Here is a 25,776-nt window from a genome sequence, read left to right as displayed (position 1 = left end):
CACTTGGAATACTGTGCACACCTCCGGTCTCCCTATCCCACTTGGGATACTGTGCACAGTTCCAGTCTTCCTATCCCACTTAGAATACTGTGCTTAGCTCCAGCCTCCCTGTCCCATTTGGAACACTGTGCACAGTTGAAAGAGTTCAAGGAACTAACAGAGATAGGGAGGGTTGTAGGAAGTGGAGGAGGTGGCAGACAGAGATATGGAGGGTCATAGCAGCTGCAGAAGGTTACAGAGATAGTAAGGGTTGTAGGGGCTGGAGGAAGTTACAGAGATAGGGAGGGTTGTAGGGGCTGGAGGAGGTTACAGAGATAGTGAGGGTTGTAGGGGCTGGAGGAGGTTACAGGGATAGGAAGGGTTGTAGGGGCTGGAGGAGGTTACAGAGATAGTAAGGGTTGTAGGGGCTGGAGGAGGTTACAGAGATAGGGAGGGTTGTAGGGGCTGGAGGAGGTTACAGAGATAGTAAGGGTTGTAGGGGCTGGAGGAGGTTACAGAGATAGGGAGAGTTGCAGAGGCTGGAGGAGGTTACAGAGATAGGGAGGGTTGTAGGGGCTGGAGGAGGTTACAGGGATAGGGAGGGTTGTAGGGGCTGGAGGAGGTTACAGAGATAGGGAGGGGTGTAGGGGCTGGAGGGGGTTACTGAGATAGGGAGGGCTGTAGGGGCTGGAGGGGGTTACAGAGATAGGGAGGGTTGTAGGGGCTGGAGCTGGTTACAGATACAGGGAGGGATGTAGAAGCTGGAGGAGATTACAGAGATAGGGAGAATTATGGCAGCTGAAGGAAGTTACAGAGATAGGGAGGGTTGTAGGGAGTGGAGGAGGTGACAGAGATAGGGAGGGTTGTAGGGCATGGAGGAGGTGACAGAGATAGGGAGGGGTTTCGGGGCTGGAGGAGGTTACAGAGATAGGGAGGGGTTTCGGGGCTGGAGGAGGTTACAGAGATAGGGAGGGGTGTAGGGGCTGGAGGAGGTGACAGAGATAGGGAGGTTTTACTTGTAAAGAAAGTTGGGAATCTTCAGAGAGAGGTGTTGCTCAGTGTGGAGCCAGTTTGGGTCAGCGAGCACAGGGAATCTGAAGAGTAGATAGGGATTAGGTTTGGGTTTCCACACAGGGAAAGGGTGTGAGTGTTCAGCTAAGGCAGTCTGACATCCATACCTTCACCTCGTTCGCACCCTTCGCCAGCTCACTGCTGCTGACATCCACACTGTCCAGGGGAGAGCGAGAGAAAGAAAGGTGTCAGATTCCAGAACGTTCCGTGTGAGGCCCAGTCAGCTGATTCGAGCACAACCACGTGTAGGCCTCAGGCTTCCAGAGCTCCAAACTGCTCTCGGCCCCGCCACGTCATCTGACCCCCCTCCTCCCTACACTCCAGACTGAGGGGTCCATCGTCTGGGGGTTTGAGGGGAAAGTGGGGGTGGTGGACAAGGGGTTAGCGGAGGGGTGCTTTGCCTCAGGTATCACCGCAGGATGCAGACTGGCGAACCTAACATCCTCACTCTCCGTAGCCCTGCACCACAATGGTCAAAGCACAGTGGTTGACCTCGACTGGGGGTGGCTTTGCACATATCTTTTTCGAAGCCCAAACAGTGGGCGCCATACCCAGGGAGGGGGTGTAATTTTAGATGGAATTAGGGCTCGTTTCACTCCCTCATTCAATCCTCTCCTTCCAACGCAACTCCCTCCCGCACACCCCTAACCCATCAGCTAGCACTGCCACCCATTCAGGGAACGCACAATCGGCTATTTTACCTCCCCATCCCTTTCTTTTTGCCCTTTTTGCCCTCTCCACCATCAGCATCTGCCAGGTTGTCCACGGCGATGGCCAAGAATACGTTCAGCAGGATGTCTGGGTCACATGGAATCAAGGAAAATCAACCCAGCAGCACGGGGTTAGATACAGAGTAAAGCTTCCTCTACACTGTCCCCCATCAAACACTCCCAGGACAGGTACAGCACGGGGTTAGATACAGAGTAAAGCTCCCTCTACATTGTCCCCATCAAACACTCCCAGGACAGGTACAGCACGGGGTTAGATACAGAGTAAAGCTCCCTCTACACTGTCCCCATCAAACACTCCCAGGACAGGTACAGCACGGGGTTAGATACAGAGTAAAGCTCCCTCTACACTGTCCCCATCAAACACTCCCAGGACAGGTACAGCATGGGGTTAGATACAGAGTAAAGCTCCCTCTGCACTGTCCCCATCAAACACTCCCAGGACAGGTACAGCACGGGGTTAGATACAGAGTAAAGCTCCCTCTACACTGTCCCCATCAAACACTCCCAGGACAGGTACAGCACGGGGTTAGATACAGAGTAAAGCTCCCTCTACACTGTCCCCATCAAACACTCCCAGGACAGTTAAAGCACGGGGTTAGATACAGAGTAAAGCTCCCTCTACACTGTCCCCATCAAACACTCCCAGGACAGGTACAACACGGGGTTAGATACAGAGTAAAGCTCCCTCTACACTGTCCCCATCAAACACTCCCAGGACAGGTACAGCACGGGGTTAGATACAGAGTAAAGCTCCCTCTACACTGTCCCCATCAAACACTCCCAGGACAGGTACAGCACGGGGTTAGATACAGAGTAAAGCTCCCTCTACACTGTCCCCATCAAACACTCCCAGGACAGTTAAAGCACGGGGTTAGATACAGAGTAAAGCTCCCTCTACACTGTCCCCATCAAACACTCCCAGGACAGGTACAGCACGGGGTTAGATACAGAGTAAAGCTCCCTCTACACTGTCCCCATCAAACACTCCCAGGACAGGTACAGCACGGGGTTAGATACAGAGTAAAGCTCCCTCTACACTGTCCCCATCAAACACTCCCAGGACAGTTAAAGCACGGGGTTAGATACAGAGTAAAGCTCCCTCAACACTGTCCCCATCAAACACTGTAAAAAGTCTGACAACACCAGGTTTTAGTCCAACCTATTTATTTGATAATATACTCGCAAGCTTTCGGGTTAGCCCCTTCGAAGGGGCTAACCCGAAAGCTTGCGAGTATATTATCAAATAAATAGGTTGGACTAAAACCTGGTGTTGTCAGACTTTTTACTGTGTTTACACCAGTCCAACGCCGGCATACCCACATCATGCCCATCAAACACTCCCAGGACAGGTACAGCACGGGGTTAGATACAGAGTAAAGCTCCCTCTACACTGTCCCCATCAAACACTCCCAGGACAGGTACAGCACGGGGTTAGATACAGAGTAAAGCTCCCTCTACACTGTCCCCATCAAACACTCCCAGGACAGGTACAGCACGGGGTTAGATACAGAGTAAAGCTCCCTCTACACTGTCCGGGTGCTCTGGTTTCCTCCCACAGTCCGAAAACCGTGCTGATTAAGAGCATTGGCTGTGCTAAATTCTCCCTCACTGTACCCGAACAGGCCCGCTGGAGTGTGGAGAATCAGGGATTTTCACAGTAGCCTCATTGCAGTGTTAATGTAAGGCTGCTGGTGACACTAATAAATAAATTTAAACTGAAACACAGCAGATCAGCAGGGGATACAATTCCCACAGATAAAGAGGATGATGAAATAAATGGAGACCAGCATTCCCGGAAAGTAGGGTCCTCCAAAGGCCATGATCCCATCGTACATCACCACATTCCAATCTTCTCCCGTCAGGATCTGTTAAAGACCAGGATAGGGGATAGTGTCAGGAGAGCGAACTGTTACAGCACATAAAGAGGCCATTTGACCCATCCTATCAATGTGTCCCTTCTGCAGGAGTAACCCAGCCCAGTCCCCCCACCCTCCACCATGACTGTCACACAGTCATAGAGGTTTACAGCATGGAAACAGGCCCTTCGGCCCAACTCGTCCACGCCATCCTTTTTTTTTAAACCACTAAGCCCACGTTTCGCCCATGTCCCTCTTACCCATGTAACTATCTAAACACTTTTTAAAAGATAAAATTGTACCCAACTCTGCTCCTACCTCTGGCAGCTTGTTCCAGACACTCACCACGCTCTGTGTCAAAAAATTGCCCCTCTGGACACTTTTGCAGCTCCGCCCTCTCACCTTAAACCTCTGCTCTCTAGTTTTAGACTCCCCTACCTTTGGGAAAAGATATTGATCTGTGCCCCTCATTATTTTATAGACCTCTATAAGATCACCCCTCAGCCTCCTACGCTCCAGAGAAAAAAGTCCCAGTCTATCCAGCCTCTCCTAATAACTCAATCCATCAAGTCCTGGGAGTATCCTAGTAAATCTTTTCTGCGCTCTTTCAAGTTTAATAATATCCTTTCTATAATAGGGTGACCAGAACTGTACACAGTATTCCGAGTGTGGCCTCACCAATGTTTTGTACAACTTCAACAAAACGTCCCAACTCCTGTATTCAATGTTCTGACCGATGAAACCAAGCATTCCAAATGCCTTCTTCACCACTCTGTCCACCTGTGACTCCACTTTCAAGGAGCTATGAACATGTACTCCTAGATCTCCTTGTTCTGTAACTCTCCTCAACACCCTACCATTAACTGAGTAAGTCCTGCCCTGGTTCAATCTACAAAATGCATCATTTCGCAGTAACTCAGCCCCAGTCCCCCACCCTTCCTCCGTGACCCTGCGGGAGTAACTCAGCCCAGTCCCCCCACCCTTCCCCCGTGACCCTGTGGGAGTAACTCAGCCCAGTCCCCCCACCCTTCCCCCGTGACCCTGTGGGAGTAACTCAGCCCAGTCCCCCACCCTTCCCCCCGTGACCCTGTGGGAGTAACTCAGCCCAGTCCCCCACCCTTCCCCCCGTGACCCTGTGGGAGTAACTCAGCCCAGTCCCCCCACCCTTCCCCCGTGACCCTGTGGGAGTAACTCAGCCCAGTCCCCCCACCCTTCCCCCGTGACCCTGTGGGAGTAACTCAGCCCAGTCCCCCACCCTTCCCCCCGTGACCCTGCGGGAGTAACTCAGCCCAGTCCCCCCACCCTTCCCCCGTGACCCTGTGGGAGTAACTCAGCCCAGTCCCCCCACCCTTCCCCCCGTGACCCTGTGGGAGTAACTCAGCCCAGTCCCCCACCCTTCCCCCCGTGACCCTGCGGGAGTAACTCAGCCCAGTCCCCCCACCCTTCCCCCGTGACCCTGTGGGAGTAACTCAGCCCAGTCCCCCCACCCTTCCCCCCGTGACCCTGTGGGAGTAACTCAGCCCAGTCCCCCACCCTTCCCCCCGTGACCCTGCGGGAGTAACTCAGCCCAGTCCCCCCACCCTTCCCCCGTGACCCTGTGGGAGTAACTCAGCCCAGTCCCCCCACCCTTCCCCCCGTGATCCTGCAGGGATGACTTCACAACCTTCCTACTCCGAGGGGAGTGATCAAGCCTTGAACAAATGGGACATTGACAAAAAGGTTTGATTCACTTGATAACCCAGTTGCCCGGGTGGATTGGCAATGCTTCTCCCTCCCTCCTTGCCCGCCCGTTGGAGGACGGGTGGCACTGGGGCCTACCTGGAACACGGTCAAGAGAGCTTGAGGGAAGGTGTCGAAGGTGCTTCTCTTGGTCTGGGTGTCGTCGAAGTTAAACTTGCCCCCGAAGACCTGCATCCCCAACAGGGAGAAGATGATGATGAAGAGGAAGAGGAGCAGCAGCAGCGAGGCGATGGACTTCATGGAGTTGAGCAGCGAGGCCACCAGGTTGCTGAGGGCAGACCAGTGCCTGGGGGGAGGAAGGAGAGAGGCAGCTGGTGAGGCAACACCTCAGCCTGTGACCCAATCCCCCCAAGGCCCCAATCAGGGGAGGGTCACCGGAACGGTGAATTATCCTCAGCGGCTTGTAACTGGCTGCCCAACGAGGGAGTTGGAAACTGAGGCCAGGTATGGCTTTCAAAGGAATTTGGACAGGCAGGTGAAGAACAAGAACTTGTGGGATGAGAGAGAGAACCCTTGGAGAGAGCCCCCCGGAGAGTGCCGTGGGAGACAGACCCCCGGAGACAGCCTCCAGAGAGAGCCCCCCGGAGAGAGCCCCCCGGAGAGAGCCCCCGGAGAGAGCCTCCCGGAGAGAGTCCCCCGGAGAGAGCCGTGGGAGACAGACCCCCGGAGACAGCCTCCAGAGAGAGCCCCCCGGAGAGAGCCCCCCGGAGAGAGCCCCCGGAGAGAGCCTCCCGGAGAGAGTCCCCCGGAGAGAGCCCCCCGGAGAGAGCCCCCGGAGAGAGCCTCCCGGAGAGAGTCCCCCGGAGAGAGTACCCGGAGACAGCCCCCTGGAGAGAGTCCCCTGGAGAGAGCTGCGGGAGACAGACCCCCGGAGAGAGCCTCCGGAGAGAGCCCCCCGGAGAGAGTCCCCTGGAGAGAGTCCCCGGAGACAGCCCCCTGGAGAGAGTCCCCTGGAGAGAGCTGCGGGAGACAGACCCCCGGAGAGAGCCCCCCGGAGAGAGCCCCTCCCGGAGAGAGCCCCCCAGAGAGAGCCCCTCCCGGAGAGAGCCCCCGGCGAGAGCCCCCCGGAGAGAGCCCCTCCCGGAGAGAGCCCCCCGGAGAGAGCCCCCCGGAGAGAGCCCCCCGGAGAGAGCCCCTCCCGGAGAGAGCCCCCGGAGAGAGCCCCCCGGAGAGAGTCCCCTGGAGAGAGCCCCCCGGAGAGAGCCCCCCGGAGAGAGCCCCCCGGAGAGAGTCCCTGGAGAGAGCCCCCCGGAGAGAGCCCCCCGGAGAGAGCCCCTCCCGGAGAGAGCCCCCGGAGAGAGCCCCCCGGAGAGAGCCCCCCGGAGAGAGCCCCTCCCGGAGAGAGCCCCCGGAGAGAGCCCCCCTGGAGAGAGCCCCCTGGAGAGAGTCCCCCGGAGAGAGTCCCCGGAGAGAGCCCCCCAGAGAGAGCCCCTCCCGGAGAGAGCCCCCGGAGAGAGCCCCCCTGGAGAGAGCCCCCTGGAGAGAGCCCCCCGGAGAGAGTCCCCGGAGAGAGCCCCCCAGAGAGAGCCCCCCCATAGACAGTCCCCCGGAGAGAGCCCCCGGGGAGAGTCCCCCCGGAGAGAGCCCCCTGGGGAGAGTCCCCCGGAGAGAGTCCCCGGAGAGAGCCCCCCAGAGAGAGCCCCTCCCGGAGAGAGCCCCTCCCGGAGAGAGCCCCCGGAGAGAGCCCCCCTGGAGAGAGCCCCCTGGAGAGAGCCCCCCGGAGAGAGTCCCCGGAGAGAGCCCCCCAGAGAGAGCCCCCCCATAGACAGTCCCCCGGAGAGAGCCCCCCGGGGAGAGTCCCCCCGGAGAGAGCCCCCTGGGGAGAGTCCCTGGAGAGAGCCCCCCGGAGAGAGCCCCCCGGAGAGAGCCCCCCAGAGAGAGCCCCCCAGAGAGAGCCCCCCGGGGAGAGCTCCCTGGAGAGAGCCCCCCGGAGAGAGTCCCCGGAGAGAGCCCCCCAGAGAGAGCCCCTCCCGGAGAGAGCCCCTCCCGGAGAGAGCCCCCGGAGAGAGCCCCCCTGGAGAGAGCCCCCTGGAGAGAGCCCCCCGGAGAGAGTCCCCGGAGAGAGCCCCCCAGAGAGAGCCCCCCCATAGACAGTCCCCCGGAGAGAGCCCCCCGGGGAGAGTCCCCCCGGAGAGAGCCCCCTGGGGAGAGTCCCTGGAGAGAGCCCCCCGGAGAGAGCCCCCCGGAGAGAGCCCCCCAGAGAGAGCCCCCCAGAGAGAGCCCCCCAGAGAGAGCCCCCCAGAGAGAGCCCCCCGGGGAGAGCTCCCTGGAGAGAGCCCCCCGGAAGAGTGCTCCCCAGAGAGAGCCCCCCGGGGAGAGTCCCCGGAGAGAGCCCCTCCCAGAGAGAGCCCCCGGAGAGAGCCCCCCTGGAGAGAGCCCCCCGGAGAGAGTCCCCGGAGAGAGCCCCCCAGAGAGAGCCCTCCCATAGACAGTCCCCCGGAGAGAGCCCCCCGGGGAGAGTCCCCCCGGAGAGAGCCCCCCCCGGAGAGAGCCCCCCGGGGAGAGCTCCCTAGAGAGAGCCCCCCGGAAGTGTGCCCCCCAGAGAGAGCCCCCTGGGGAGAGTCCCCGGAGACAGCCCCCCGGAGAGAGCCCCCGGAAGAGAGCGCCCCGGAGAGAGCCCCCCGGAGAGAGCCGCCCGGAGAGAGCCCCCCGGAGAGAGTCCCCCGGAGACAGCCCCCTGGAGAGAGCCCCCCTGGAGAGAGCTCCCGGAGTGAGCCCCTGGACCTGGGTGTCTCTCTCTCTCTGTGTTTTAATAACAGTCTAACCCTGAGATACACTGGCAGATATCGGGGACAGGACACCAAAAGGTCGTTCAAAGAGGCCAGTTCTTAATGAGGTTCTTAAAGCAGGAGAAAGACAGAGAGAGACAGAGAGAGTGAGACAGAGACAGAGAGAGAGAGAGACAGAGAGAGAGAGACTGAGACAGAGAGAGAGACAGAGAGAGAGAGACAGAGACAGAGAGACACACAGAGAGAGACAGAGAGAGAGACAGAGTGAGAGAGACAGAGAGAGAGAGAGAGACAGAGAGAGAGAGACTGAGACAGAGAGAGAGACAGAGAGAGAGAGACAGAGACAGAGAGACACACAGAGAGAGACAGAGAGAGAGACAGAGAGAGAGAGACTGAGACAGAGAGAGAGACAGAGAGAGAGAGACAGAGACAGAGAGACACACAGAGAGAGACAGAGAGAGAGACAGAGAGAGAGAGACAGAGACACACAGAGAGAGACACACAGAGAGAGACAGAGAGAGAGACACACACACAGAGAGACAGACAGAGAGAGAAACAGAGAGATATAGACAGAGAGACAGAGAGAGACAGAGAGATAGAGACAGATAGAGAGACAGGCAGAGAGAGGGAGTGACAGACAGAGAGTGAGACAGAGAGACACAAGGAGAGAGGGAGAAAGACAGAGACAGACAGAGAGACAGAGAGCGAGAGAGAGACAGAAAGACAGACAGTAAGAGACAGAGAGAGAGAGAGAGAGCTGGACAGGTTTAGGGAGGGAATTCCACAGTTTAAGGTCCCTCAGGCAGTTGAAGGCACAGCAGCCAATGGTGGAGCGATGGGAATTGGGGGATACTCGAGAGGCCGGAATTGGTGGAGCGCAGAGATTTCGGAGGGTTGTAGGAGGTTACAGGGATAGGGAGGGTTGTAGAGATTGGAGGAGGTTACAGAGATAGGGAGCGGGTGTAGAGGCTGGAGGAGGTTACAGAGATAGGGAGGGTTGTAGGGGTTGGAGGTGGTTACAGGGATAGGGAGGGTTACAAAGAACAAAGAACAACCCAGCACGGGAAACAGGCCCTTCGGCCCAACGAGCCCGCGCCGCCGCATCGCCCTACACCTATTCTACCCTGCATGTCTACGAATGGGACCCTACTCAGTCAGATTCAGGGAAGAAATAGTGTCAATTTGGTGGAAACCGATTAGCCTAATCGGTTGTAGAGGCTGGAGGGGGTTACAGAGATAGGGAGGGTTGTAGAGGCTGGAGGATGTTACAGAGATAGGGAGGGTTGTAGAGGCTGGAGGGGGTTACAGAGATAGGGAGGGTTGTAGGGGTTGGAGGAGGTTACAGGGATAGGGAGGGTTGTAGAGGCTGGAGGGGGTTACAGAGATAGGGAGGGTTGTAGGGGGCTGGAGGAGGTTACAGAGATAGGGAGGGTTGTAGAGATTGGAGGAGGTTACAGAGATAGGGAGGGTTGTAGAGGCTGGAGGGGGTTACAGAGATAGGGAGGGTTGTAGGGACTGGAGGAGGATACAGAGATAGGGAGGGATGTAGGGGGCTGGAGGAGGTTACAGAGATAGGGAGGGGGTGTAGAGGCTGGAGGAGGTTACAGAGATAGGGAGGGTTGTAGAGGCTGGAGGGGGTTACAGAGATAGGGAGGGTTGTAGGGACTGGAGGAGGATACAGAGATAGGGAGGGTTGTAGGGACTGGAGGAGGATACAGAGATAGGGAGGGATGTAGGGGGCTGGAGGAGGTTACAGAGATAGGGAGGAATGTAGGGGGCTGGAAGGGTTACAGAGATAGGGAGGGTTGTAGGGGCTGGAGGAGGTTACAGAGATAGGGAGGGATGTAGGGGGCTGGAAGGGTTACAGAGATAGGGAGGGTTGTAGGGGGCTGGAAGGGTTACAGAGGTAGGGAGGGTAGAGGATGTCTGGGTGCCGAGCAGGACGTTAGCAGCAGAGTTCCCGGGAGGAGCGGGGTGGGCAGTATTACACTATTGACCTCTGAATGACCCTGACATGTATCTCCAAACTGGAATAAAGCACCAGCTTGGGGGTTCCAGTCCTTGAACTGGGCCTGAGGTCTTTGCCCAACTTTTTGGGCAAACACCAAGCAGTACAGGGGGCCACTCAGCCCATCGACCGGGGATAGTCGCGCACGACGGAAGGCGAGGCCTCACCTGGTGAACTTGAAGATCCTCAGGAGCCGCACGCAGCGGAGAACCGAGATTCCCAGAGGTGACATGATCTGGAATTCCACCAAGATGGTCTCCACAATGCCCCCGCACACCACAAAACAGTCAAAGCGGTTGAAGAAGGAAACAAAGTAGGCGCTGAGTCCAAGGCTGTACATCTTGAGTAACATCTCACAGGTGAAGAGGGCCAGCAGAGCCTTGTTGGCCATGTCTGGTGCCAGGAGGGAAGAGGCGAGGCATGATTAAAAAGAACGAGATACCCGCATACCTCGTTTGCAATTAATGTGAGACTAACCTCCACTGACTGCACTTTCCATTGGGAACCAAGGACCAGACTCTTTAGATTTCTATAAAGACCAAGCAACTCCCCCGCCCACTATTCAACAGAAAACCGTGGGACTCAGAATGCGGCAAAGGAGGCCATTCAGCCCATCGTACCTGTGCTGGACCCGGTGCACTGATCAGCCTGCCTCTGCACCCAACTGCTCCTTACTTACCCTGAACACCTCAGTTAAATCTCCCCCTTAACCATCCCGACTCCATCACAATGCCACCTCCCGCCTGCCTCTCCGATTGCCCCCACTACCATGACATTTGTGATTATTAATGACCACAGTTCTTATAAAGAATCATTCATAGGCCCAGCATTTATTCCTCCCATCCCTAATTGCCCCCTTGAGATGGTGATGCCTGAGCCACCATCTTGAACCCGCTGCAATTCCGGTACGGTGGCACAGTGGGTTAGCACTGCTGCTTCATTGCTCCAGGTTTGATTCCCGGCTCAGGTCACTGTCTGTGTGGAGTTTGCACATTCTCCTCCAGGTGCTCCGGTTTCCTCCCACAGTCCAGTGATGTGCGGGTTAGGTTGGTTGGCCATGCTAAGAAATTGCCCCTTCGTGTCCAGGGATACGTAGGTTAGAGGAATTAGAACATAGAACATTACAGCACAGTACAGGCCCTTCGGCCCTCGATGTTGCACCGACCAGTGGAACCAATCTAATGACCCTCTAACCGAAACTATTCCAATTTTATCCACATGCCTATCCACTGACCATTTGAACGCCCTTAAAGTTGGTGAGTCCACAACTGCTGCAGGCAGGGCATTCCACGCCCTGGGTATAATATGTAGGGATATGGGGGGTAGTGCCTGGGTGAGATTGTGTTCAGTGCAGACTCGATGGGCCGAAGGGCCTCTTTCTGCACTGTAGGGTTCTATGTCCCATGTGGTGTAGTTACACCCACTGCGCTGTGAAGGAGGGAGCTCCAGAATTTTTTTTGTGTGAGTGTGGAGGGGGGGCTCGGAGGGGGAACTTGCAGGTGGTGGGTGTTCCCCATGGCGTCTGCTGCCCTTGTCCTTCTAGGGGGTAGAGGTGGTGGGTTTGGGTGGCGCTGTCGAAGGAGCCTTGGTGAGTCGCTGCCTCTTGTAGACGGTACACACTGCTGCCGCTGTGCGTCGGTGGTGGAAGGAGTGAATGTCGAGGGTGGGCGGTTAGTGTGTCGATCGAGCGGGGGGCCGGGGGTGGCAGGGGGGAGGTGGGGGGTGGGGTGGGGGGTGCGGCTGCTTTGTCCCGGACGGTGTCGAGCTTCTCGAGCGTTGTCGGAGCCGCGCTCATCCAGGCGAGTGGGAGAGTATTCCATCACACTCCTGACTTGTGCCTTGTAGATGGTGGACAGGCTCTGGGGGGAATCAGGAGGTGAGTTACTCTCCGCAGGATTCCCAGCCTCTGACCTGCTCTGGGAGCCACAGTATTTATATGGCTGGGTCCAGTTCAGTTTCTGCTCAATGGTAACCCCCAGGATGTTGATAGTGGGGGGGATTCAGCGATGGGGATGCCATTGAATGTCAAGGGGAGATGGTTAGATCCTCTCTGGTTGGAAATGGTCTGGTATTGGAAGGCATGAATGGCATTATTTTATGTATGTGTGATATTAATACAGGCCTTAAATGTCAGGAATAGAGAAAGTCGACATCAGGTTTGCTGGATAGTTGGTTAAAACCCATCCGGTTCACTAGTTCTTTAGGGAAAAGGAAATCTGCCATCTTGACCCGGTCTGGCCTACACATAACTCTGGACTCCACACACACACACACACACACACACACACACACACACAGTCACAGCAATATGGTTGACTCTTAACTTTCCTGCTGAAATGCCCCCAGCGAGGGGGACATTTCAGTTCAAGGGACAATTAGTGATGGGCAAAAGATGCTGGGCCTTCCCCAGCGATGCTTACATCCTGTTTTCTTTAAAAATTGACTTATTAATTGTTAAATAGAAATGTCTGTTGCTAAAAAGGGAGAGAGGCACTGGTGGCTGAGGAGGGAGGGGAATTCTGAGTAAATGTTATATATTTAAATAGTTGTATGATTGCTTTAGAAGCCAGTCACATGATTTAATGGTGATGTCATTAGGGTGCTGTGCAGGGTCCTGTTTAGTCTCAATCTCTGCTCTGTCCAGGCGACAGCTTCTTCAATAAATCTGTTGTTAGTTCGAATCCATGCGTGCGAACCACATCTTTTTCTTTTTGTTTAAAACCCACAACTCACAATACAGTTCGGACATTAGGGGTGGGAATGTCAAGGAATGGAGCATCAAGCAAGAAGCTGAGGCAAGAGACTGCAGGGTGGGGGGGAGGTTTAAGGGGATGGGATAGAACAGGAGGCCGGTCAGAAACACACAATTGATCTCCGAATGAACTCAGCAAGTAGTTCTGACCGACTGCTGGGATTGCTGGCCTCGGAATGAAGCGGGATGGGGAGGCGGGAGGGTGGTGGTTTCGCGGGAAGGTTGACGCGATCCGCCTACTTGCCCTGGGTCGTTGTCAGCCAGTCGGGCTGGTTGTAGTGCTCCGAGGCGATAGTGGCGGTGTTGAGGAAGACCAGGAGCAGGACGATCCAGTAGAACGTCACCGACTTGACGGCGGCCCGGCACCGCCTCCGGCAGTACCGGTTCCACCGGCGGAAACGCTTGCTGCAAGGCAGAGGGCAGGAACAGGAGGCGTGAGGCGGTGAACAACAGCGGTGGGCACGCGGCTGGAGCGTCAGGCGGCACTCAGACGAGCTGGAACCATTGCGCGACCCGCCATTGACAGTATTCTCGTGATGGTGTTGAGATACACGGGCGAGAGGCACTTTCCAGTCAAGTGCATTGAGTACGTATAAATAGAGGACGACAGGAGGAGGTGGAGGCAAAATCCCCGGACCATTAATCCAGCACGAACACTTTGGGGAAAGGGTTCAAATCCCACTGTGGCTGCTGGAGGCGATTAATAAATAGGGAATTATGAATAACCTCAGTAATGTCGAGCTGAAATAGAGGATAGCTGGGGCACTGGCCAGGAGAGGAAAGCTAGGAGAAGGAACAAGGCAATAACTTCTTTCAGTGAAGAAAACGCTCTCACTCTTGGTTTTGACTTCACCAATGGGGTGCTATTAAGAAGCTCCACCCACTGTCCCTTTGCGCGACAACAGGCTAGTCGACCACAAGGAGAATCGCAAATGAAAGGAACCAGCAATCTGACACTGTTGAACGTCGAGATGGTGGGGGGAAGGGGGGGAAGTGGTGTGGGTGGGTGGGGGGCATTGTCTGGATATCAACAGGCCGGTGGTCAGAGGAGGAGGAAGGGTCGTGGAAAACCAACAGCCCCCTCCCATTCCCGTCCCAAACACAACTCTCGACACACTTAACCCCTGATTTGGTACAGGTCAGCGGGCAGAAGCCCCTGAGATGCCCGTTACTCACTAGGCTTGCCATCAGCAAGGGGGCACACCATGCCTGTACGACAGGAATGGCGGGGGTGGGGGCGGTGATAAACTGCTGAGATTAGTCAAAGGCAAGGAGCACACTCACCAGACACGCGTCTTGGCAACTGCAGCCCTGGAGGAAAGACAGATAACCATGAAGGCAAGTGAGCGAGGGCAGAGGATTCAACACACACACTGCATTCACACACACTTGCACTCTAATAAACACTCTAATACACATGCAGTCGCACACTCAATCACACACACACTCACACTTACACACATACAAACACACACACACACACTCATGCACACAGGCACACACATATGCACACATATACGCCCACACACATACAGCCATGCACACTCATGCGTACACATATGCATGCACGTGCACACACAAACACATGCATAGACGTTAATGCACACGCATTCATGTGCACAAATGCACACACGCACATGCACCAGATGCACATGCATGCTCATGCATGCACATGCACACACATGTGCACACATGCACATGCACGCACGTCTGTGCGTGCACACGTTCACGCACAAGCACACATGCACACACGTGAACACGTACACACATGCAAGCATGTGCCACACGCACACACACACATGCACATATACACGTACATGTGCACATGCAACCGCACACATCCACGCATGTACACATTCACACATGCAGTCACACACACAATCATGCACGCACACACTCACACTTAGACACAGAACGACAAGGGAAAGGAGCTCGTTGAAAAACCAGAAGCCACAGATAAGTGCACAAATTCGCAACAAAATCATAGGGGTCAAAACAACTTTCAATTCTCAATGAAACTAAGAGATTTTTAAAAAGTATTTTAAAAGTTTGCTTCCTGTTGCAAGTTAGAGACAGTGCAGAGGGAGCTTTACTCTGTATCTAACCCCGTGCTGTATCTGTCCTGGGAGTGTTTGATGGGAACACTGTAAAGGGAGCGTTACTCTGTGTGTAACCCAGTGCTGTCCCTGTCCTGGGAGTGTTTGATGGGGACAGTGCAGAGGGAGCTTTACTCTGTATCTAACCCCGTGCTGTACCTGTCCTGGGAGTGTTTGATGGGGACAGTGCAGAGGGAGCTTTACTCTGTATCTAACCCCGTGCTGTACATGTCCTGGGAGTGTTTGATGGGGGACAGTGTAGAGGGAGCTTTACTCTGTATCTAACCCCGTGCTGTACCTGTCCTGGGAGTGTTTGATGGGGGACAGTGTAGAGGGAGCTTTACTCTGTATCTAACCCCGTGCCGTACTCACAGACATTTGGCACAGCACCCTGCGTGGTCCTCCTCTCCGACAATCTCTGTGTTGATCGAGGCGGTCTCGCTGGCCGGAAGGCTCGCTGTCAGCGTGAAAGAAACTGTTAGCGAGGGATCATGTGGGGGTCATGAGGGAAATACAGGGGGGTTATGAGGGAGTCATGTGAGGGATCATGTGAGGATCATGCAAATATGATCTGGGGGTCATGTAAGGGGTGTCTGAGGTCATGCAAAGGTGAGGCGGGGTGATGGGGGGGTCATGTGGGGTATTGTGAGGGTCAGGCGGGGGTGATCTGGGGGTCATGCAAGGGTCGGGGGGGGTGATCTGGGGGGTCATGTGAGGGTTGTGCAGGGTCATACGAGGCTCAGGCAGGGGTGATCTGGAGGTATCTCAGGGTCATGTGAGGGTCATGCAAGGGTCATGCAGGGGTCAGGCGGGGGTGATCTCGGGGTCATGCGAGGGTCAGGCGGGGTGATCTGGGGCGATCTCGGGGTCATGTGAGGGTCGTGCAAGGGTCATGCAGGGGTCAGGCGGGGGTGATCTGGGGGTCATGCGAGGGTCCAGGCGGGGTGATCTGGGGTGATCTTGGAGTCATGTGAGGGTCATGCGAGGGTCAGGCGGGGTGATCTAGGGGTCATGCGGACTGAATGCGGCTTGTCATCACTCACTGTGCGTCTCGTTTGATGTGCTGAACCATCCATGTTTCCCTTTCTTCCTGTTGGCAATGTCGGCCAACGTAACACCTTGGCGATGAAGGAGGGAGCCAGCGTGCAGGGGGAGGCATGAGGGGGAGAGAGAAAGAGGGAGGGACAATAAGATAGAGAGGGGGGAGTGAGGGGAGGGAGACAGACAGAGGGGGACAGAAGGAGGAATTGGATGGGAGAGAAAGAGGGGGGAAGGAAAGAGAGAGGCAGATAGTGATGGGGACGGTGAATGGTAGGAGGGGGATAGAGGGAGAGTGATAGGGAGGGGAAGGAGGGAGGTAAAGTCAAAGGGCAGGGACAGAGAAGAGAGATAGAGGGGTAGAGAGCAAATAAAGTAAGAGAGAAAAGATAAATAAGAAGGAGGGAAAAAAGATCAAGAGAGGGGTGGGAGATAGGCAAGGGGAGAGAAAGAGAGAGAGAGAGGAGAGGGCGTGGAGAGAGAGGGTGGAAGAGAAAAAAATGATAGGAAGAACAGAAAGGAGGGCAGAGAAAGTGAGACAGCGAGTATGAAATGAGAGAGGCAACGAGTGCGTAGAGTGAGGGGGGGGGAGGGCAGAAGGTAGGGTGAGAAGGAGAGGCGAAGGGAGGCAGGTAGAGAGAGAAAGCCAGAGAGATAAAGAGGGAGCGAGTGTTGGGGCAAGAGATGCAGTGAGAAAGAGATAGAGAGAGTGAGTGATAAGAGAGGTGGAAGACAGGCAGAAAGAGGGGAGGGTGATGAAAGGAAAGAGGGAGTGTGTGTGAGAGAGAGAGGTAAAAGAAGAGAATGGGAAGAGCAAAATTATTCACCACAGAGGCTGAAGTGAATTTCTGGGTTCATGGGCTGATTACAAGTTAACCTTCACTCCTACACAAGTTGTACTATATTGAAAATGACAGTGTGCACTTTATCCAATTGAGGCCACCATACGCACATGTACCAGCAGAGGGAGTCTGCTTGGGATAGATTTTATAGGATGAAGAGCCCTGGTGGATCCAATTCTAAACATCCAAATGTGGTTCATCACTCTGTCCGAGATCTAACTGTGCTGTCCTGCATCCTATTCCCCAACATCCTCTTCCTTACAGGAATGGACAGGGGTGGGATGGGACCACAACCCCAAAATTCTATCCTGAACCATTGTCGTTCCCAAGAGTGCACCTTAATCTGATGGAAGGTTTCACGATATTCAGAAAGGGTTGAAAGAGAGAAAATATTTCTGAATGGGCCTCCTCCTGTGGCAGTGTACAGGCTTGAGGGGGCTGAATGGCCTCCTCTTGCCTTTGTGCAATAGGTTTGAGAAGGAGGGGGCTAAATGGCTGCTCCAGTTCCTGTGAAAAGGGCTTGAGAGGGGCTGAATGGCCTCCTCCTGTTCCTGTGTAATAGGCCTTCAACACCCAACCCCCAACTTTGAGCAACAGCCAATTGACAAAGCCTTCATGTACAAGTACAGTGATGAACGATGGGACTGCGGCAGTGTTCACGGATGTCCCATAACCAATACACACTCATCATGATGCTGCACACACACTGCTGAGTGTTAAGGGGGGACGAATGGAGTGGAGTGGGAGGGAAGGAGGCTGGTTGAGAAGCCTTGGCTCCAATAAAGGAGAAGCCAGCCATACCTCAGGCACTATTCAGCCATGGGGAGCATCAATTCAGAGCCTGGATCCATTCCTATTCTGAAATTCACTGGACGCGCTCATTCCTGCATGGTGGAACAGCAGGCAATGGACTCAGTGACGGACTGGGAGATAAATCAGGCGTGGATAGCTGCTGGGAGCATCTCCGTTTCAAAATCCAAATCCTTATCTTCATATCCTTATCGCTGTAACCTCCTCCAGCCCCTACAACCCTCCCTATCACTGTAACCTCCTCCAGCCCTCCCTATCTCTGTAAACTCCTCCAGTCCCTACAACCCTCCCTATCTCTGTAACCTCCTCCAGTCCCTACAACCCTCCCTATCTCTGTAACCTCCTCCAGTCCCTACAACCCTCCCTATCTCTGTAACCTCCTCCAGTCCCTACAACTCTTCCTATCTCTGTAACCTCCTCCAGCCCCTACAACCCTCCCTATCTCTGTAACCTCCTCCAGCCCCTACAACCCTCCCTATCTCTGTAACCTCCTCCAGCCCCTACCACCCTCCGAGATCTCTGTGCTCCTCCAATTCTGGCCTCTTGGGCATCCCTCGATTCCCATCGCTCTGCCATTGGCTGCTGTGCCTTCAGCTGCCGGGGTGGGGGTGGGCCTTAAACTCTGGGATTCCCTCCATGACTCTCCCCACCACTCTCTGCTTCCATCACTCTCTGTCTCTCTCTCTGTCTCTCTGTCTGTCTCTCTCTCCCTCTCCAACTTTAAGACACTTTTTGAAAACCGACCTCTGTGACCGAGATTTTGGTCGCCTGTCCCTGATATCTCCCAAGGGGGCTCAGGGTCAGACTCTGCCTGTTATTTGCTGCCGTGAAGCCCCTTGAGGACTCTTAACTGCAGTGCAGGCGCTAGAGGAATGCAGACAGTTGGTTGTTTCAGATTATGATGTCTGTGACTGAAGGATTATCTTCCTATTCAGTGTGTATCGAGAGCTGCGTGTTTCTGGAGGTTTAATCCCTGATTATTCTCTCACCATCTGTGGAGTCTGACAATCTGGAATGTTCCGCCCCCCCCCCCCCACATCCCGGTCAATGGAAGGTTACAGTGAAGCCGAGCCTGAGAGTTCACCTTCTCCCTCGGCACTGACCCTCCCACAGTGCGGCGCTCCCTCAGCACTGACCCTCCCACAGTGCGGCGCTCCCTCAGCACTGACCCTCCCACAGTGCGGCGCTCCCTCAGCACTGACCCTCCCACAGTGCGGCGCTCCCTCAGCACTGACCCTCCCACAGTGCGGCACTCCCTCAGCACTGACCCTCCCACAGTGCGGCGCTCCCTCAGCACTGACCCTCCCCACAGTGCGGCGCTCCCTCAGCACTGACCCTCCCACAGTGCGGCCCTCCCTCAGCACTGACCCTCCCACAGTGCGGCGCTCCCTCAGCACTGACCCTCCCACAGTGCGGCGCTCCCTCAGCACTGACCCTCCCACAGTGCGGTGCTCCCTCAGCACTGACCCTCCCACAGTGCGGTGCTCCCTCAGCACTGACCCTCCCGCAGTGCGGCGCTCCCTCAGCACTGACCCTCCCACAGTGCGGCGCTCCCTCAGCACTGACCCTCCCACAGTGCAGCACTCCCTCAGCACTGACCCTCCCACAGTGCGGCGCTCCCTCAGCACCGACCCTCCCACAGTGCGGCGCTCCCTCAGCACCGACCCTCCCGCAGTGCGGCGCTCCCTCAGCACTGACCCTCCCACAGTGCGGTGCTCCCTCAGCACTGACCCTCCCACAGTGCGGCACTCCCTCAGCACCAACCCTCCCACAGTGCGGCGCTCCCTCAGCACCGACCCTCCCACAGTGCGGTGCTCCCTCAGCACTGACCCTCCCGCAGTGCGGTGCTCCCTCAGCACTCACCCTCTGGTACTGTAAGCCCACCCCCAGCACTTACGATTCGCCCTGCCGCCATCTTCATCCTCATCTTCGTTCTCTGGGTCAATGTCCTCGGCCTGTGTAATCCAGTCCAGGTAACCCTTCAGATCCTCCTCCAGCTGTTGTTTCTCCCTCAGCTTCTGGAAGTCTCCGCGAGCTTTGGCCTTCTCACGTTCCTTGGAGAACTCACTGCGACAGAGCAGAAGAAATCGGAGCAGGAGCAGGTCCATTCAGCCCCTCAAGCCTTACCCTCCTATTCTATAAGATCTGCTTGTGGCCTCAACTCCATAGAATCCTCACAGTACAAAAGGAGGCCATTCGGGCAATCAAGTCAGCACTGACCACAATCCCACCCAGCCCTTATCCCCGTAACCCCATGTACTCACCCTGGCTAGTCTCCCTGACACTGAGGGGCAATTTAGCCCAGCCAATCCACCTAACCCACACCATCTTTGGAGTGTGGGAGGAAACCGGAGCACCCAGAGGAAACCCACGCAGGTACTGGGAGGATGTGCAAACTCCACACAGACAGTGACCCAAGCCAGGAATCGAACCCGGGTCCATCGCGCTGTGAGGCAGCAGTGCTAACCACTGCCACCTCACCACTTTCCTGTCTGGCCTTCCCTCCCTCCATAACCTTCGACACCCTCGCATCCCCTTGTCAATCAGAAATCTGTCTAACTCACCCCTGAGTATATGGAATGAGCTGCCGGAGAAAGTGGTGAGGAGGTTCAATAGCAACGTATAAATAGCATTTGGATAAGTATGAGGATGGGAAATGATTGGAGGGATGTGGGCCAAACGCAGGCCACGGCCTAGTGGTATTATCGTTAGACTATGAATCCAGAAACTCAGCGAATGTTTTGGGGACCCGGGTTCAAATCCCACCACGGCAGATGGTGGAATTGGAATTCAATAAAAAACACCTGGGATTAAGAATCTACTGATGAAACTATTGTCGGAAAAACCCATCTGGTTCACTCATGTCCTTTCGGGAAGGAAATCTGCCATCCTTACCCGATCTGGCCTACATGTGACTCCAGAGCCACAGCAATGTGGTTGATTCTCAACTGTGCTTGGGCAACTAGGGATGGGCAATAAATGCTGGCCCAGCCAGCGACACCCATGTCCCACAAATGAATTAAAAATAAATTGGGACTAGTTGTAGGCTGCCAGGGTCAGTATGGACTGGTTGGGCTGAAGGGCCTGTTTCTGTGCCGTGTTGCTCTATGACTCATCTCCAGCTTCAATGGGAGACCCCCCCTCATTCTCAAACCGTGCCCCCCCCTCATGAGGGGAGGGAACATCCTCTCAGCATCCACCCTATCAAACCACCCCCCCCCCCCCACTCAGAATCTGAGATGTTTCAATAAGATCCCCTCTCATTCTTCTAAACTCCAATGGGTTCAGGTCCCAACCTGCTCAACCTTTTCCTCATGAGACAAAACCCACCCCCTTCACCCCAGGAATCGGCCCAGTGAACCTTCTCTGAATGGCCTCCGATGTGAGTAGATCCCTCCTTCAGTGAGGGTGAGGAGACCAGAACTGTTTGCAGTACTCCAGCTGCAGAAACACCAACTCCCTGTACAGCTGGACTTCCCGACACAGTAAATTTGGCCTGGTCAACATTTGGGGGTTTGATGCTGGCGCCATGTTGTTGCCCCGCAGTCCGCCACCCTCAGCTCACTGGTAGTTGGGGAGGCTTTGGGCCTACCCCTTCCCATGCCTCTCCCTGTCCTCCTCAGCTAACCTTCCCCCTCTACTCACACTTCCCTGCCCCGAGCAATAGCTTCCTGTCGCCCAACCTCACCTGGAATGCTACGCAGCTAGTGGACTGTGGTAGGCATCGCTGACCAGCCAGCAAAGTACCTCCCCTGTAAATCCAACCTCATCATTCTCCCCCCCACCGCCCCCCGCCCCCCCCACCCCCCGGATCCTTCCCAACCAACCATAACACACTCAAACTCCCCAAAAAACAGACACGGAGTTTCTCCCCGCCCCGACCCCGCAATGCCTCACACACCCCAGGACCACCCAAAATGATTCACTTCCCAGCGGGAGGGTGTGCACACACCATTGCCAGCTGGGAAGCCACTGGGTCATGCATGCCAAGATCCCACTAATGAGCTGAACAGGGGCAAGGAAAATGAGACAGGTTGACCCTGTCTGTCTTTTCACCATTTTTGGTTGGTTGAGATTGGTGGGGGGGGGTGACTGAGTGCCCATTCCCCCCCTCCCCTGCAGGGCACCAAGGAGAACTTCCACTCTGCACTCCACCCCCCCCCACCCCCCAGCAGCTCCCCTCCCCCTCCCTTCCCACACCCACTCACTCCCGGTTACTGTTTCCTATCTGGGATCCTGCTGTGCCCTCAGCATCCTGCACCATTTCCTCGCTCCCGAGGACAAACCGCCACCCTCCATGCTCGTCCAGCCCTCGGAGTGACCAGTAGGCAGGGGTGTGCTCGAGGCCCGAGAGGTTGACAGGTGCTGAGGTGGCGGGGAAGGGGAATCTGAGGAGGTAATGGCTACTCTGAAAGCTGATGGGGGCTGGGGAGGGTGCGCCGGTGAGTTACGAGGCGGCTGTTGGCTGTCAGTCAGCCCCTCGGCTCACTGCCTCATCAAGGGGCTCCGCTACCAGCCGCAACCCCCTCCCCTGAACCCCACCCTGGTGAGACCTACCTTGGCTTTTCAAAGCAAAGGCACCAGCGGGCAGGAGGGGCGGGGGGGGGGGGTGGGGGGGAGGTGGGTTCAGTCCCTGAAACACTTTCTCTTCAGCCCACGCCCCTCTCCCCCACCTCCTCCTCCCCCCCTCCCACTTCCCCCTCCCGCACCGCCCTGGAAAAACCCCCTCCCAATATAAAGGGGCAGCTTACCCACTCAACACTCCCAAGACCAGGTTCAGCACAAAGAACGAGCCAAAGATGACCAGGCTGACAAAGTAGACCCAGGGGAGCTCGTAGCCCATGGCGTCCTGCATCTGTGGAGCGAGAGACAGGGAGGGGGCACGGTGAGGGTGGGGGGTGGGGGCAGGGGGGGTTGGGATGAGAGACAGGGAGTGGGCACGGTGAGGGTGGGGGCAGGCGGCGGGGGGGGGTGGGGTGAGAGACAGGGAGTGGGCATAGTCAAGGTGGGGCGAAAGACAGGGAGTGGGCACGGTGAGGGTGGGGGAGGGGGGGTGGGGGCGAGAGACAGGGAGCAGGCACGATGAGGGATGGGGGTGGGGGGGTGGGGGCGACAGACAGGGAGCGGGCACGATGAGGGTGGGGGCGGGGGGTTGGGGGGAAGTGGACGGGGGGGGGTAGAAATGAGGCATTAACAGATGGACAAAGAAAGACAATGTGATGGAATATTTTAACCAGGTACTCATCAGGACAAACCCCAGAACGCACAAATTTCAGGCAACTGCCACCATCGACACTGCCAAAGGGAAGGGTGGTGAACTGAGCTGTTGCCATGGAGACAGGAATAGAGGAAGCCATAACTATTGAAATTTAAAAAGGCGCAGGGTTTGAACCCATTGCTTTGTTTGCAGCGGCTCACATTAACATTGCAATGAAGTTACTGTGAAAATCCCCTAGTCTCCACGCTCCGGTGCCTTTTTGGGTAACACAGAGGGAGAATTTAGCACGGCCAATCCACCTAACCAGCACGTCTTTCAAACTGTGGGAGGAAACCGGAGCATCCGGAGGAAACCCACGCAGCCACGAGGAGAATGTGCACATTCTGCACTGACAGTGACCCAAGCCGGGAATCGAACCTGGGTCTCTGGCGCTGTGAAGCATCAATGCTAACCACTGGGCCACAGTGCTGCCCCTTTTTGTGAATATGGTGCATCTCGAGCATGCATAAATGGGGCACATTAGTGAGCTGGACACATTGTCTTGAAGCGGTTATGAGTGTGGCTATTGGCGCACTCAGTGTTTCCCAGTAAGTGCTGCCAAGTGGTAAGATCCCATCGCACAGTCGACACTGCGCTGTGCGTTTTGCCAGTGCGGGCGATCGATCGAGTGCTCTGCCTGACACGGATAACCAAAAGGACATGTTTTCTCCCTGGTAACAGCCCTGGCCAATCAGCATTGATTTGCCAACCACATGGCCCTCTCTCTCCCCTCTGGTTGTATAAATTATTGTGATTGTATGAAACTTGCTACTCTTTGCCCTGATGAATGGGAAGTGAAAAGATTCGACAATGCGTCAATCTTTCTATCAAGGCACAAGTTCTGTAATAGCAGGGAACATGGAGGAGGCCCTTCAGCCCCTCAGATCCTACTCGCCTATTCAACACCATTGTGCTATTCTCCCATCCCTACCCCACTTTCCACACCCCTCCCTATCCCTCAATTCCCTCAGTGTCTGAAAACCTCTCGCAATCTGTCACAAATCTACTCAACAACTGAGATTCTGCTAAGGTCGACAATTCTCCGCGTCTCAGTCCAAAATGGTCACCCTGTTACCCTGAGAGTGTGAGTCATTAGCCTACACACCACCCCCCCATACAGAGACAGAGAGATAGACAGCCTCAACTCTGCTCCTGTATCCAGTTCTGGATACCACACTTCAGGAAGAATGCGATAGCTTTAGAGAGAGAGAGACAGAGACAGGTAGAGAGGGAGAGACAGAGAGGGAGAGAAAGGGACAGAGAGAGGCAAAGAGAGAGAGAGGGAGAGAAAGAGAGAGAGAGTAAAAGACAGAGACAGAGAGAGACAAAGAGAAAGAGTGGGATAGAGAGAGGCGGAGAGAGAGACAGAGTGAGGGAGAGAGAAATAGAGAAAACAGACAAAGAGAGGCAGAATGAGGCAGAGATGGAAAGAGAGAGTGAGAAGCAGAAAGAGAGATAAGTAGAGAGAGGCAGAGAGAGAGACAGTGAGAGAGAGGAAGATAGAGACAGAGGGAGAGAGAGAGAGCCAGAGAGCGAGAGAGAGACAGGGAGACAGAGAGATAGAGAGAGAGACACAGAAAGAGAGACAGACAGAGAGATAGATAGAGAGAGAGAGAGGCAGAGAGAGAGAGAGAGGCAGAGAGAGAGAGAGAGAGAGACAGAGAGAGAGTGAGAGACACAGAGAGAGACAGACAGAGACAGAGCCAGAGACAGAGAGACAGAGAGAGAGTGAGAGATACAGAGAGAGACAGACAGAGACAGAGACAGAGAGACAGAGAGAGAGTGAGAGATACAGAGAGAGACAGACAGAGACAGAGAGAGAGAGAGAGAGAGTGAGAGATACAGAGAGACAGAAACGGAGACAGAGCCAGAGAGAGACAGAGACAGAACCAGAGAGACAGAATGAGAGAGACAGAGAGATGGGGAAAGGTGGGTTTGGATGGTTGGAGAGGGAATGGTGGGTCAGTAGGGATTCGGTGAGGTGAAGAGTGGGTTAAGTGAAAGGGGTGGGAGTTGGGGGAGGTGGGGAGGGTCTCACCCAGTACAGGACGTCCGTCCAGCCCTCCATGGTGATGCACTGGAACACCGTCAGCATGGCGAAGAAGAAGTTGTCAAAGTTGGTGATGCCGCCGTTGGGTCCCTGCCACTTGCCACGGCACTCGGTGCCGTTCAGGGTGCACTGCCGCCCGTGTCCCGAGAAGGCACAGGGCACGGGGTCCTCCTCCACCATAACATCTGCGGAGAGAACGGTACCGGGGCAGGGGGGGTGAGTGAGGGACCGTCAGAGACTCACAGAGACAGAGAGAGAGAGACTGGGAGGAGCTGGGATCGTTCTCCCTTGGAGCAGAGAAGGTTAAAGGAGGGAGATTTAATCGAGGGCATCACTATCACGAGGGGGCTTCGATCGAGTGAATGAGGAGAGTTTCCCCAGTGGCAGGAGGGTCAGGAACTGGAGGTGTGGGGGAGAGGAGGTGGGGGGTACACAGATTGTGGAGAGAATCCCGGGATGGAGGGGAGATGAGGACAACTATTTTTGGCGCAATAAGTTGTGGTCTGGAAGGCAGGTGGATTCACGTTTGAAAAAGCAGGGGGAAGTCGGAGAATTATTGAAGGGGGAAAAGCTTGCAGGGAAAAGGGGGGGAGGAACGGGGGAGTGGGAGAGAGTGTGTGACTAATTTTCCAAAGGGGCTAGTATAGGTAAGGTCAGCTGAATAACCTCCAGTTCGGCCACAATATTGAAAGTAGATTAATAAACGCTGATTCCAACACAAACTGAGCAAAAACAGAACCGGGGACAAGTGCGACGCCTCCCAGAGTTGAACAGCATTGGAGAGGAGGCTCTATTTCACATACAGTGGCCTTACAGG

At 55.5% G+C, this 25,776-nt stretch overlaps 1 protein-coding gene across 1 annotated transcript in view; it reads right to left on the bottom strand.

Annotated features, from left to right (window-relative positions):
• Positions 1-25,776, bottom strand: part of LOC145353502 (voltage-dependent L-type calcium channel subunit alpha-1D-like) — a 97,506-nt gene that overhangs the window by 56,699 nt on the left and 15,031 nt on the right. Inside the window, 12 exon segments of the mRNA XM_080204311.1 lie at positions 1,158-1,206; positions 1,752-1,848; positions 3,526-3,646; positions 5,456-5,663; positions 10,282-10,507; positions 13,111-13,271; positions 14,151-14,177; positions 15,335-15,419; positions 16,006-16,080; positions 19,550-19,719; positions 22,404-22,507; positions 24,948-25,144. Coding sequence (XP_080060437.1) covers positions 1,158-1,206; positions 1,752-1,848; positions 3,526-3,646; positions 5,456-5,663; positions 10,282-10,507; positions 13,111-13,271; positions 14,151-14,177; positions 15,335-15,419; positions 16,006-16,080; positions 19,550-19,719; positions 22,404-22,507; positions 24,948-25,144 — 1,520 coding nt within the window.

The sequence above is a fragment of the Carcharhinus amblyrhynchos genome, chromosome 15, assembly GCF_965287045.1.
Source record: "Carcharhinus amblyrhynchos chromosome 15, sCarAmb.v2.hapA, whole genome shotgun sequence".
Lineage (NCBI taxonomy): Eukaryota > Metazoa > Chordata > Chondrichthyes > Carcharhiniformes > Carcharhinidae > Carcharhinus > Carcharhinus amblyrhynchos.
Note: the sequence above shows the minus strand (reverse complement) of the source record. Positions and strands in the feature narration are given on the sequence as shown.